Raw genomic sequence first — 14,764 nt, 5'->3', positions numbered from 1 at the left:
GTAAGTAAAATAATGTCAATCAATAATTTTGCTAGTGATCTCAAAGTTATATGACTTAAGTTTTACTAAAATCATTTTAAAATGAAATTTGTTTGTGTTTTTTAAAAAATTAAAATAATTAATTGAATTATTAAATTAAAAAGTTTTGTAGAAAAAAAAATAGTCATAGGATAAAAAGTTTGACAAATTTTATAAAATTTTGTAAAAAAGTACCTTTAAATGATCATAATTATTTCAAATTCTTAAAAAAGTAAAAAACAAACAATTTAAAAAAAAATAATAGAACTGGTATTAAATGTAAACTAATAAAAATTGTATGAGGTTCACACGATACTAAGTATCAGTTGGCACGAATCATTTACAATCGTACGCATTGACATGATTGTCCTATCTTAATAAATAAAAATAATTATGTCAAAATTGTAAAAATATCTCATTATAATTATGTAACTCCAAAGACAGTTTTTTTTTCAAACTTTATTTTGTTATGATCAGTAAAAATAATAACATCAAAATAATTATTTTATTTTTAGTTAAAGATTAAAAGTTGGGCTTCACTTTATTTCATCTTAGTTTCTCTAACGAAATCATTTTTATTTTTATTTTACATCTAGCTTTCACCACTTTTTTTTCTTTTATCTCTTTAATTTTAGGCTATAATTTTTTTTAAAATTTCATAATTTTAGAAAAATTACTAGTGCAATAGACCATAATATATATATATATATATATATATATATATTTAACTCTTAAAGCATATGAAAGTTTTTTCGTTCATCTGTTAAAAGATAAGATGGCATCCTTTGCCATCTCATATTTGAAGGACCACCGTTAGTATGGAAAAAAAATAAAAATTCATGAGTATGGTGTTTTTTTTCATTATTAGGTGTTTGCTTGACAATTTTGATTTGTATTTTAATTTCAAAAATTTAACACCAAAATAGAAACTTTTTCTATTGTTGTTAACGTATTTGATTCTATTACTAGTTTTCATCACGAAAATCTACTGTAAAATTGTTTTGATTACGTACGTAATTTCATCAATGATTGTTTTTTATTTATAGATTAGGATAGAGATCCCTAATTATCTGCATAAGCTTTTTTTTTATATACATATTGTCTTATTCTCTTGTAGATTTTTTTAATCATTATGAGATATTAATTTTACAATCAAATTGTGTTGATGAAAATATGTTGTTTTTAATCAGCAAACAAAATATATATTATTATTAGATGATAAAAAAATGTTAGAAAATTAAAGTGTTAGTTTAAGTTTCATGTTGAAGAAAAATAAAATAAAAAGTAAACATTTTTATATGAAAAAAAAAACTATTCTCTAAACTTTTACAAATGCAATTTTAATGTTTTTGAAATATTATCTTTATAATAATATATACCAACTCAAGTACCATTGCATTATTATTTAGTCACTTTTAAAACATACATAGAAATAAAATAAAAGCAGAAAGCAATGCAACAACAAGTTGGCTACTTCATCATTTTCTCTCATATCAACAGGGTGGGATAAGATCAGTGGATTTCTTGATCTTAGATATGAACAACTTCTGAAACTCTGAATCTATGTTAAGAGAAACTTGTTGCACAGAAGATGACAACTTGCCCCAGATTGATCCCCTCCCTCCCAATTCTTCAAACAAAGGCCTGCAAATAATATATAATCAATCTCTTTTGTTAGTAATAATGGTATCAGAACTTGCTTTCAAATAATTTTTAATGTTTCTGTATACTATATGTAAAAAATGTTACATAAAAACCCAACAAAAACTCACTCTGTAGTTGTTATAATGGATTAACTTTCCATTCCTTCTTCCCCTGCAATTTTAGCAACCACATAAAATTGTGGCACCACAAGCAACTCACCAGCCTTAACTTGAGCGTCTAATGCACGTTCTCCATTCAAGCCCACAATTTCAATACTGCCACTTCCTCTAGCAATGTAAATTAGTTGAATCGTAGTGGTTGCAGGATATGAGGGTGCCTTAATTGCACCAGGTTCAAGTTTCACTCTAATCACACTTAATCCAACTTCCCCGATAAAAGGAAACCCTTTCTCTGTTAAAGTTTTGACTAATCCAGCATTTTCAACAACATTTTGTGTGCATGCAGCGTCTATGTTGTAGACTAGCTTCTTGGTCATGTCCATGTGGGGTTTAGGGAGTGTCTGAGTTTCGTCTAGTTTCACAATCAAAACCCCAGTTTGACTCTTTGTGAGCTTTTGAACTTCATCTTTGTCCAAGTCATATACTTTGCTGGTGAGCTCAGTTGAGAAACCTCCTATAACTCCTATAACTCCACTTAGAAAGAAATAGGTGAATTGACCTGGAATAAGAGCCTTTGAAGTTTCTCCAAGAAAAACAATGGTGAGATCTGAGTCTCCATTGTTGAACCACCATGAGACACTTCCAATAGGTACTGGTAAAACATCTCCCTGCTTAACCTTCAAAACCACCTCTTGTTCTGTGTTTGGGAGTACCATCCCAACTACACCATCACTCCCTGCACGTATGCCATACAATTCAGGAATTTTGATTCAGTCACCAACAAAGTTCTAATACCTTAGAAATACCTTTTAAGAAACGATTAATACAACCTCGGGGGAACAAAATTGGAATGAAGAGATTATAGTGTGGCAAATGCAAACAAATGTGCAAGTGTACAATGGAGGTTCTTCGTGTGATAGATTGATTAAAAAGTGAATTTTAAATTTAATTCAACCTTAAAAAATTAGATTATAATGTGAGGTTTTTACTGATTTATATACTATAAAAAAATTTATTTTTAGTTAATGTCGAATTTCAAACAACTCTTCACGCTGAAACCAGTCAACTCGTGTGTGATTATATATTTATGGGTTATCAATGTCCGATTTCTAACAACTCCTCACGTCGAGATCAGTCAACTCGTGCAACTCATGTGTGATTATATTTTTATGGGTTATCAATGTCCGATTTTCAACAACTCCTCATGTTGAGATCAGTCAACTCGTGCATGAGACTATAGGTGGTCTGATAGCAGTTCGGTAGTGGGTGATACAATAAAAACAACACAAACACTTGTTAGAAAATATTTTAAATGACTTTGGTATCATACTAATAAATGAACTTTAAGTTTAACTCAATTTTATAAAATATTCATCCAATTATATACTATAAAATATTCTTATTTTTAATCGATTTCAGATCTTCAACATGATAAATTTTTAACTACTGCGTAGATTTATTTGTTGTGAAGAACTTAGTATAATTAAGAATATTTGGCATAAGGAAGTATATAATGCAATTGGTTACTATGAATTTAATACAATATTTTTTGGGTGATTTTTGTTTTAGTAAAACTTGGTGTAGTAATAAAGATATTTTACCTTGAATGACATAACCTATTTTGGATGAATCAGCATAATGAGGAAGGGCAAAGCCACGAGGATGAAGCAGAAGACGACCAGCACCCACATTAGTCGCAGCCAGAACTGGCATTTGAGAACTTGACCAAGTGTAGTATCCTCCACCATCTCCCTCGAACATTGGTTGTGCTAATTTTGGTGTTAAATCCAACTCCATTGAACTTCTATTTCGAATACTTGAATAAATGGTAGTTAAATGAAGTAGATATGTTAAATCAAATAAGCAGAAGATGCACATGAAAGATCAGAAAACATATTCATAATGAGTCATGTATATATGTACCTCTGATTTAAAGGCGAAAGGAACACAAAAGAAGAGTTTCCTCAAGAGTCTAGCGAAGACATGAAGGGCAAGGGTATGTATATATAGATATAACTCTTGTGTGTAAGAAGAGAAAAACGTATATCACGTTTTATGTTACAAAAATACCAATGACACAATGAATGGAACTTGTACAACCACACGCAAGTCTAACTAAGCCAACCTCAAAATTCAAAACCAACTAGAGTTATTAATACATTGTTCATTTAACAATTGTTCGTGTAAATTAAATATTCTCAAATCAAAGGGATCTAAACACTCAAATTATTTCACTAAACAACTGTTACATATTAATAAAATGATATTTTGTCTCAAAAAATTAAAAAATAAAATAACTATAGAACATAATATTTTTATTAAAAAAATGGATATGAATTGATTTGACAATTTTATATATATTAAAATAGATTCACACATTCTAGATATGAAACGATGGAATTGTTTTTCTTAGGGTCTCTTTGCTATTGGAGATGTACTCTTCACAGACAAAGAAGTGAGGAGATATCAGTTATTTGGATCCAAGATTTTGTGGGGAAGAAAAAGAGAGGATATACATGTGAACAGTAAATATCATCTCATCTCAAAATGAAAAGATGTAGAGGGAAAATTACGTCAACATGTATTATTTCTGAATTTATCCTAGTTTATTATACTATTATTATGTTTAATATTTTAAGAAATTGCTTGAATTTTTATTTTTATTTAATTTGTTGTTGTGTTTATATTAATATACTTTTGTGTATAATTATTTAATTATAAACTTTTTATGAAATTATTTTCTATTGTTAATTACCTATATTTTTTGTTGTGCTATTTTTTATTTTTCATTATTATAGGGTCTTTAATATTTAAAAATAATATTTTTATTTGTTTATATAATATCTGGATTATTTTCTAATTGATTTTCGAATTTTATAATACATGTTTAATATTTTAAGAAATTTTGTGAAGTCCTGCTTTTTATTTAATTTGTAGAATACATATTTTTTTAACTATAATTTTTAAATTATATCTATTTACATTTAATACATATTTATTTCTTCTAGTTATAATTTTTAAATTTATGAATATGTTTTAGAAAAAAAAATCATTTCATTTTTTTTAATAAGTAATAATTTACACCTTTAAAAAAAATTAAAATTATCTCACAATCATCACATCACTTACAAACTCCTATAAATTTTCATCACACATTCATTCTATCATACTTCAATCCAAACAACCTCACTTTCTTCACACTATTTTCTCACATCCTCACACATTCCCTCTCAAATCCAAACACACCCTTAGGCTCTGTTTGCTTCTATGTATGTACTGTTCACAAGGAAAAAAGTGAGAGGATATCAATTGTTTGGATCCAGGGTTTTGCAGGGAAGAGGAGGAGAGGATATATCTGTGAACAGTAAATATCATCTCCCCTCAAAATGAAGAGATGTAGAATGAAAGACACATCAACATGTGTTATTTCTGAATTTACCCTCATTCATCTACAAGAATTTTTAATATTGAAAAATAATATTTTTTATTTATTTATATAAGATATGATTTATTTTCTAATTTTATAGTATATATTTAATATTTTAAGAAATTATTTGAAATTCTCTTTTTATTTAATTTGTTGTTGCGTTTATATTAATATATTTTTTTATAATTATTATGTTTATGAGTTAGTAATTTATTTGATAATAGTTTTTTATTAAATTATTTTCTATTGTTAATTACATTATATTTTTTTAAGTATTTTTTTTTATTACTATAGGATTTTTAATAATAAAAAATAATATCTTTTATTTATATAAGATCTTATTTATTTTCTGATTTATTTCTAATTTTATAATGGATGTTTAATATTTTAAGAAATTATTTGAATTTTTCTTTTTATTTAATTTGTTGAATACATTTTTTTCTAATTATAATTTTTAAATTATATCTATTTATATTTAATATATATTTATTTTTTAATTTTCATTTTTAAATCTACCAAATATGTGAAAGTTGTTGATTTTTAAACAAAAATAACTCATTTCATTATTAAAAAAAATTAATAGACAAGGATAAATTTGTAAAGTAACATTTAACAATTTAAAAAGAAAAAAAAACTCCCTCACAATCATCATATCACTCATAAACTCCACACATCCACTCTCTCAAATCCTCACATACTAAGGATGTGAGAGAAAAGTGTGAAGAAAATGAGAGTGTTTGGATTGATGTATGTTAGAGTGAAAAGTTTATGGAAGTTTGTGAGCGATGGTTGTGAGAGAATTTTAATTTTTTTTTAAATTGTTAAATATTACTTTACAAATTTATCCTTACCTATTAAAAAATTGTAATAAAAAATGAATTATTTTTGTTTAAAAATAAACAACTTTCACATATTTCGTAGATTTAAAAATTAAAATTATAAAATATATATATATTAAATATAAATAGATATAATTTAAAAATTATAATTAAAAAAAATTATCCAACAAATTAAATAACAAAACTTCAAAGTAATTTCTAAATATTAAACATGCATTATAAAATTAGAAAATAAATCAGATTTTATATAAATAAAAAAAATATTTTTTATTATTAAAAATCCTATAGTAATGAAAAATAAAAAAAAATACTAAAAAAACTATAACATAATTAACAATAAAAATAATTTCATAAAAAATTATTATAAAAAAAATACTAACTCACAAAGATAATAATTATAAAAAAACATATTAATATAAACACACCAGCAAATTAAATAAATAAATAAAACTTTAAATAATTTCTTAAAATATTAAATATATACTATAAAATTAAAAATTGAGCCTAGAACCTTCTTCTTTCACAGTTTGCCGGAACCAGTGATGGATCCTCAGCCTGAGCGGGTCAGCTACATCTGCCGTGAGTGCGGTTACCGTATTCTTTAGAAGAAGCGCACTCCTCGCATTGTCGCTGAAGAAAACTGCTGTGGCATTGCCAAGTGATTTCCATGGAGAAAATGTGCTGCATATGTGACATGTGTTTTATTTCTTGTCATATTCAACAACTTACAGTACAATGATGATTAGAGTAAATCTACAGTTTGCATTTCGATCATGTTTTAGAAAAAGGATAAAAAACTTTTAAATGTGAAAAAAAATAAAATCTTTTTACATAAATAAAAATAAATTCAAAAATAACACATATTATATATCTTTCTCTTTACATCTTGTAAAAGAAAAGATATTATATATTTCTCATCAAAACCCTATATTCAATCAGCTTTACGGATTTGTTTTCGTCGTAGCTGCGTCTGTGGGCTACGTCTTTCCATTTCTTGGAAAAAAACATTTGCACATGGATTCATCTTCTAATTAAAAATAATATGTTATGGTACAGATTTGAAAAATATTCTTTTGACGCCACTTTTTTTTTAATCTACATCCCTCTAAAATAATTTATTATAATAAAATCATAATTTATAAATCATAATTTAAATGTAAGAGAAAATAATCCAGAAACAATCCTCCTTATTCTTTTGGTTGTCGATTGAAGAGTAATTTATATACATATTTATCTCTTCAATAAATATATATATATATATATATAAAAAAAAATTGACTATCTATATATATATATTTTTAGAAAAATAAATAAAATTTATAGAATAATTTTGCAGATAAAATAAATGTCTTGATAAGAAAAGTAATGAAATAAAAAAAATAATAGTATAAAAGTATTTTTCATTTTTTCTTGAATACTCGTTATCACCTACAGAATTAAATGACTCTGTTTTTTTTATAAAAAAACATCATAATATATTTTATATATATATATATGTATTTTTCCAAAGAATTGATATATTTTGTAGGTTATCGTTGGATGAGAGATCACGTAACCATTCAAAAATATTTTATTAAAAATACTATAAGATAATGGATGTGAGATCTCCAACACATTCCTCACGCCGAGACTACTAACTCGTGTATGGGACCCCGATAGCGGGTGGCACGATAGACCCAACACAAATACTCGCTAGGATAGGCTCGAAATGACTTTGATACCATGTTAAAGAGTGGACTTTAAGCCTAACTCAACCCCATAAAACCGGCTCACATAGGATTGAGGTTTGCACCCACTTATATACCATGAAAGCTCTAATCTCTAGTCGATGTGGGATCTCCAACGACCATCACCATATAAAATATTTTAATTTTTTTAACATTTTTTATTTTTTTTATTGAGTTTTATGGCTGTAAATTTTTTCCAATCCTTTTATCCAATATATACCAGCAATCGTTGATTAATTTTTTTAATGAAATAATTGAAACACTTAGGTATAATACATATTTTTTTATTAATATTTTGTTTCCGGAAAAAATCAAATACAGTTCTATGTTCTATAAGTACATATAAAACTTTTAACCATAGACTATTAATTAAAGCTCACTTTTGTTTCCCTACGAAAATTCTTCATCAAAGTTTCTTTTATTGAATTCAGAGGCAAAACTAATACTAAGAACACTTGTATTAACAACTTGCAAATGATTTATTTTTAAATTATTTATTATTTGACAAAGTTTAATATCCAGCAATATATTTACATGGATAGACCAAACAACATATGTCTATCTATATAGACGTTGTTTAACTTAGTTGTTTGTATTGTCATTATTAATTATACTTCTAGAATAAAGTTACTGTTGTAATGATTATGCATATTGATTTTACAGATGTTTTATTTTTTATTAGACGAAAGAAATGGTATTGTTGTGACAAGATTTATTGATAGTATAGATTAAAATATGGAACATATGTATCGTTGATTGTATATGAAATTTATTTATTTATTTTTTGATTATGACCTATTTACAATTTGGTATTGATCAAACTCTGAAGAATTTGGTATTGACCAAACTCTGAAAGTGAAAGGAATATTTAGTTTTAAATGTATAAAGGTTGTGATCATCTTAGTATTTTTCTTTATTCAATTTATTTATTGTTGAGAAAAAAAATGCAATAAATTTTTCAACTTTAACTATTGAGTATTTTGTTTTATTTTATTATTATTATAACTCTCCCTAAATAATTTAGTCTTAAAAACATTTTGATTTAACATCACATACTCACATTATTTCCTAAACTATTTCTTCTAAAAGTACACATGTCATCCTATCATTATATATTATATTATACACTATTTTTTTCTTTTTTTCTCTCCTATAAAAATTTAATATATTCATATTATAATACTTAATAATCAACTTAAAACATTTTTAAAATTATGTATTTAAAAATATTTTTAAATTAAGAAATTTAAAACTATTTATAATATAATTTGTAATATTTAAAACTTGTAATGAATTACATAATTTATTATATTTCTAATTGTATAATTAAAAATATAATTTTAAATTACACAATTTATAATATAATTTCGAATTACAAAATTTAAAATCAAAATATAGTTATGACTAACGTAATTTATAATATAATTCTGGATTTAGCTAATATAAATGTAAAACAAATCTAACAAAAGAAAAACAGTTTAATGAAAAAATAATAATGAATAAATTAAGTTTAAAGATGCGTTGTTTAGAATTAATTAATTTTTAATTGTGATGAACATAACTACTTCTTCATAGACTAAACTATATTTGAGCAATTACCATATTGAAAGCATCTTTATATTTTTTTCTCTCAAAAGAAGTTGAAACCATTAAATGATGATGAATTAGAATGTTATACTAAAAATGAGTCTACTTTTTTCTCATGGAAATTTACCAATTATTACTTTAAAGGATTTTTCCTGAATTAAAAATGTTGAAAATGACTTTATCCAAACCATTGAAATTCCTAAACTCTCGAGTTCATCAAAGTTGTAGATTATTATCCAAATGTTTCATTTGTTTACAACATTTAAAAGCTAAAACTAATAATAACTTCTTTAATATCATCCATATCACAATAAAGATTGAATGGTTTGACAATTTTATAAAAAAAATATGTAATCGAGTATTGATATTGATGTTAGCATTGATTATTTTGCATTTAAAAATATTAAAATAAATCATTTTTATAATAATGTGTCTTTTATTTTGTAATTCATGAACAATGTCACAATTTTAAGAAAATGATTTTATTCTTTCTTGTAGTTTGTCTCCTTCTACTCTTCTATTTAGTAATCATTTAATAATTAAATTTTAAGAAAAAAAGATCTACTTCAAATTAGAATAAATGTTTCTCAATATATTGGTTGTGTCTTTCCACGCAAATCAATGATAACTTGCTATCATTTTCACATAAAAAGATAAACTTCGAATTTTTCATTTATCACCATCATCATCTCAAAATTATTCATAAACAAATGCACCAGTAGACCACACATACATCACACATATCAAATTAAGTAGAAGGTGGGATGAGCTTGGTAGATTCCTTGATCTTGGTTGTGAAAAACTTTTGAAAATCAGAATCCACATTAAGAGCCACTTGTTGCAGTGTAGGTGATAAAATGCTCCAAATTGATTCCTTTCCAGCCAACTCTTCAAACAAAGGTCTGCAAAATAGGACAATCAATCATTTTTTGTTAGTAGTATAGTGATATGTCATACTTTATAATAACACAATCAATCACTTTAAAAGTTATTGCATGCCATTAAAATCATATCTCAACAACTTACTTTGTTGTTGTTACAATGGAAAAACTCTCCATTCCTTCTTCACCAGCAATTTCAGCAACCACAAAGAACTGTGGCACAACAAGCAAATGACCAGCTTCAACATGAGTGTTTAACACACTCTTTCCATTGAAGTCCACAATTTCAATCTTGCCACTTCCTCTAGCAATGTAAATCAACTGACTTGTAGGACTGACTGAGTATGATGGAGCCTTAATAGCACAGGGTTCAAGTTTTACTCTGATCAAGCTTAATCCAACATCCTCAATGAAAGAAAATTCTTTCTCTGTTAAGGTTTTGACCAATCCAGCATTTTTGACAACATTTTCTGGCTCTGCAGCATCTATATTATGCACAAGCTCTTTGGTAATGTCCGTTTGGGGCTTAGGCATAGGTTGATCTTTGTCTAGTTTGATGATCAACACCCCAGTTTGGCTTTTTGTGAGCTTTTCTAACTCATCTTTGTCTAAGCCATATACCTTGCTTGTGAGATCAGTGGAGAAGCCTCCTAAAATTCCTATAGCCCCAGTTAGAAAGAAATAGGAGATTTTACCAGGAATAAGAGCCTTTGAAGTTTCTCCAAGAAAAATAATGATGAGATCTGAGTCTCCATCGTTGAACCACCACGAGAGAGATCCAATAGGTACTGGTATAACGTCTCCTTGCTTAAGTTTCAAAGTCACCTCTTCTCTCCTGTTAGGGAGCACCATCCCAACTAATCCATCATTCCCTACACATGTTCCATAAAATTAATGCAAAACCATTGAAATCGAGATTACGATATCATATTAAGAACTAGATTTTAAGTTTAACTCATCCTAATCTTCAACACTCATCTATATAAAGAAGGAAATTTAAAACTATTTCAGCTCTAAAATCTGGTCACATTTGTAATCTATCTCCAGTGTTATACTATGAATATAAATTTGGAGGCATATCTAAGTTGTAACATGAAATGGAAACAAAAAAGATATATGTAAGGACTCTGACCTTGAATCACGTAACCTACTTTGGATACATCTGAATAATGAGGAAGAGCGAAGCCACGAGGACGAAGCAGAAGGCGACCTGCACTCACATTTTTCTCAGCCAAAAGTGGCACTTCAGAAGTTGACCAAGTGTAGTAACCTCCACCATCTCCCTCAACCAATGCTTCTGCTTTCTTTGGTGTTAAGTCTAACTCCATTTGTTTAACTTTCCTTTGCTTTGCTCACAAAAACCATTTCAAATAGCTAAATCAGTATCACTTGGTTAAAACAAACGCTACACATAAAACCATTTCAAAAAGATTTGGGAATTATACAAGATTATGTGAATAACTACAAATTTTATGTACCTGTGGTAGAGAGGAGAAAGGACACCCCCACCGTGAAGATACCTAATTCAAAGAAAGAAACAGAAAAAAAAAAAAAAGAGCAATGAAATGAGTAATAAGGGGATTTAGATGGATCAAAGAGATGATGTAGGCTATTTATAAAATTGTGGATATATGGGTGTTGGAAACCATGAACAATAATATGAAACTATTGGTCACGTGAATGAAGATGATTTAGTTTGAAAATTTTATTATACTTCCAGTGTTTGAATTTATAATAAATCTGACTTTTGTATTTTTTAGTTCCTAAAAAGGTAATGCCGTATCAAAAAAAATTTAAATGATTTATTAGACCAAATTGAAACAACTTGGTCCAACCCATTTAATAACTCTAATTATAAATTATTTGTATAGTTTTTTTAAATGATAAAATACTCCTTTTTCATTTGATTTAAAGTTATAAAAAGATGGTTATATCTGAAATACATTAAAACCACCATGTGTTGGCAACGATGTGTGGTACACTAGATGAAGATGACAGAAAAATATGATGATTTATATTACATATAAAAAGTTTACCATTACAATCATTATATCAAATATTTTCGATAGATCTTCACTGGTTGACAAATTTGTAAAGAGATTCCGACAAATCACATCTTCGATCTTTTTGTGGTTAGAGATATATTTTTTTAAGAGATTTGATGATTCGTTAGAAGAGATTTCAACATTATAAATAACAACACAGTAACTTCTTCAATAAATGTGTGCAAAATGACAGCTCTTTTAATATTATAAAAATTGCAAACTTCAAGAACAATCATTCATTCACATGTATGAATAAGATATAAGCAACTTTATCCAATTATTTGGAAGCGTTTTAGGGCTAATTATTTGAAAAAATAAGCTAATGTAATTTTTTGTGGCAAATTTATATTAATAGTATTATTGAAATGTTACGTGGCTTTTATAAATCCAAGTTATTTTTGACTGATGACTTGTTATTTATTATTCATTTAATATATTATGACATATGGTGTGGTTTTCATCAAATTAAAAATATTTAAAATAATGAGATGAATTTGAAAAAATAAGTCAATACAAAAAATTTACCCTATTTTTTTCTTACTTCTTTTCCATTAAAAAATGTATTTTTTTCCTTTGCTCCTTTCTATTATCTGGGGACAAAACTTTTACTAAATGCAAAACAAATTTAATGGTTTATTGAATTGTGTGTGGCTTGAACATCACAAAATAATTAGTAATATGAAAAAATATATAATATATAAGTGAGTATAAATTTATTTTTTAAATCATTATTGTGTATGAATTAAAATTTCCGCACCACATTGTTTCTCTAATATTAATTTAAAAATTTATTAGAATTAAAATGATGTCTTTTTTTAATTGTACAAGAAGGAAGTTATGATTCTGTGAAATTTTTCTCTCTCTTCACTATATAAGTGACTATTGATTTAAAACCACAGATCTTGGTGAGATGCCTTTACTATTAAATGAATTTTGAGGAGGGTATTTCTTTACCAAGTTCATTTAAATTTGTTTTTATAACATGTTTAGTTAAGGAGTTTATTATTTGTTACAGCATGTGTGAAAGATTCCTTGACTTATACTTTATTCCTACTTTTATGTATTCCAGAAAACCATACTTTTACCTGCATCACAATCCAATCAAAGATAAAAAAAAAATAGATATGGTTCACTATTTGATTAATGAATTTTTTTTTATCACATTGAATTGACATATTATTATAACCCTTTTCATTTGATTATAGTTTAAAAATAACTTCGAAACATGTTGATATGTGGAGTCTATTCATTACAGGGTGTTTGGTTGGATTTATTTACTCTTTAATTGAATTTGAAAGCTGAGAAAGTGTAACTATTCTTCATTATTATTCTTCATGATTGATTGTGTTTGATTTGTAGTGATATGAAAGGAAAGAAATAATAGGGAAGAGGGAAGAATGGTTCCCCTTAAATTGTGAAGAAAACTATGGAAATTTTGAGTTTGAGTTAGATAATTACAAATTTAACTCTTGATTTGTAATTTCATGGAAATAGGTGTGATGAATTTGAAACATTGAAAATGAACGTGTATAAGGGTGGAGCTATAATGGATTAGACATGAGTACATGATTGATGTTTTAATTGATTAGATGTTCTTTGTAATCATTATGGCTAATCAATTAACATTGAGTTGATTTGTGTCTAGTCCATTATTTCTATTAAATAAGGTGCTTTTTTTATTATCATGTAAATGTAACATAAATTATTGATTATTGGGTTGTTAATTTAATATCAACTTAAACATTAATAACACTTAAGAAATTTTAAATTACTGAAGAATGAAAGTAACACTTATGTTATGTTTGTTTAAGCAAAAACATTATTGGCGAAGATAAAGTTATAGGATCACTTGTATTTGGATTCCTACATGTATGAGGATTTGAAAGTGTTAATTTGTGAGATAAAGTGTTTTGGAGGTCTTCTAGAAAGTATGAAGATAGATAGTTGAATAAAGATAAATAGATAACAAATAAGAGAAAAATTCATAAACACAAAGTGAAATATAATTTTGCCCTTATTTTTTAAACAGTTGTTTTTGTGGATTTTTATAGTAAAAAATCAATTTTGTGTGTAATAACAAAATTACAAAAATCGACTATGTTGTTTTTTAATAAATTGATTATATATATATATATATAAAAGTAGAGTTTACAATTGATTTTGTTATTTTTTTTTTATAAATCGTTTTTTTCGTATACAAATAGAGTCATGATCATTTTTGTTGTTTTTTTTTATAAGTCAGTTTTTTTAGTTTTTAGTTTATTATAATCTGTTACGATTTAGTTTTTTTTATATGTGTTTTAATTTATTATATATATTTATATTGGAATTTTAATTAGTGTAATGTATTATTAATACAAGAAAATCATGAAATAAAAATCAATTTTAGAAATAAAAAAATTAATTAGTTGCTATAGTAACTAAATTAAATACTATTTTAAAAATAAAAAAAAAATAGTTTCTAAACTAATTTCTAT

At 26.1% G+C, this 14,764-nt stretch overlaps 2 protein-coding genes across 3 annotated transcripts; both read right to left on the bottom strand.

The window, feature by feature from the left end:
* Positions 1-1,392: 1,392 nt before the first annotated feature.
* LOC137809786 (glutelin type-A 3) lies at positions 1,393-3,755 on the bottom strand. The gene is made up of 4 exons (XM_068610865.2): positions 3,705-3,755; positions 3,383-3,597; positions 1,791-2,517; positions 1,393-1,662 (listed from the first exon to the last, which is right to left on the bottom strand). Exons 2-3 carry the CDS (start codon positions 3,576-3,578, stop codon positions 1,811-1,813), a joined length of 903 nt encoding a protein of 300 aa, XP_068466966.1. The 5' UTR covers positions 3,579-3,597; positions 3,705-3,755; the 3' UTR covers positions 1,393-1,662; positions 1,791-1,810.
* Positions 3,756-9,999: 6,244 nt separating this feature from the next.
* LOC137812255 (glutelin type-A 2) lies at positions 10,000-11,963 on the bottom strand. Of its 2 annotated transcripts, none has more exons than XM_068614179.1 (4): positions 11,721-11,963; positions 11,375-11,588; positions 10,388-11,114; positions 10,000-10,263 (listed from the first exon to the last, which is right to left on the bottom strand). In XM_068614179.1, exons 2-4 carry the CDS (start codon positions 11,568-11,570, stop codon positions 10,110-10,112), a joined length of 1,077 nt encoding a protein of 358 aa, XP_068470280.1. In that variant the 5' UTR covers positions 11,571-11,588; positions 11,721-11,963; the 3' UTR covers positions 10,000-10,109. The 2 variants fall into 2 exon arrangements, with proteins under 2 accessions (XP_068470280.1, XP_068470281.1); XM_068614180.1 differs by having other exon boundaries at positions 11,375-11,583; positions 11,721-11,940.
* Between the last annotated feature and the right edge of the window lie 2,801 nt (positions 11,964-14,764).

This window comes from Phaseolus vulgaris, chromosome 2 (assembly GCF_051622355.1).
Source record: "Phaseolus vulgaris cultivar YP4 chromosome 2, ASM5162235v1, whole genome shotgun sequence".
Classification (NCBI taxonomy): Eukaryota; Viridiplantae; Streptophyta; class Magnoliopsida; order Fabales; family Fabaceae; genus Phaseolus; species Phaseolus vulgaris.
This window is presented reverse-complemented; position numbering and strand designations above follow the sequence as displayed.

Bases quoted from the DNA above. Each gene is read 5' to 3' on its own strand.
- LOC137809786 (XM_068610865.2), bottom strand. From the start codon at position 3,578: ATGGAGTTGGATTTAACACCAAAATTAGCACAACCAATGTTCGAGGGA. The intron at 2,518-3,382 runs GTAAAATATCTT...GCATACGTGCAG, and splicing joins AATAGGTTATGTCATTCAAG to GGAGTGATGGTGTAGTTGGG.
- LOC137812255 (XM_068614179.1), bottom strand. From the start codon at position 11,570: ATGGAGTTAGACTTAACACCAAAGAAAGCAGAAGCATTGGTTGAGGGA. The intron at 11,115-11,374 runs GTCAGAGTCCTT...GAACATGTGTAG, and splicing joins AGTAGGTTACGTGATTCAAG to GGAATGATGGATTAGTTGGG. The intron at 10,264-10,387 runs GTAAGTTGTTGA...CCTATTTTGCAG, and splicing joins TCCATTGTAACAACAACAAA to ACCTTTGTTTGAAGAGTTGG.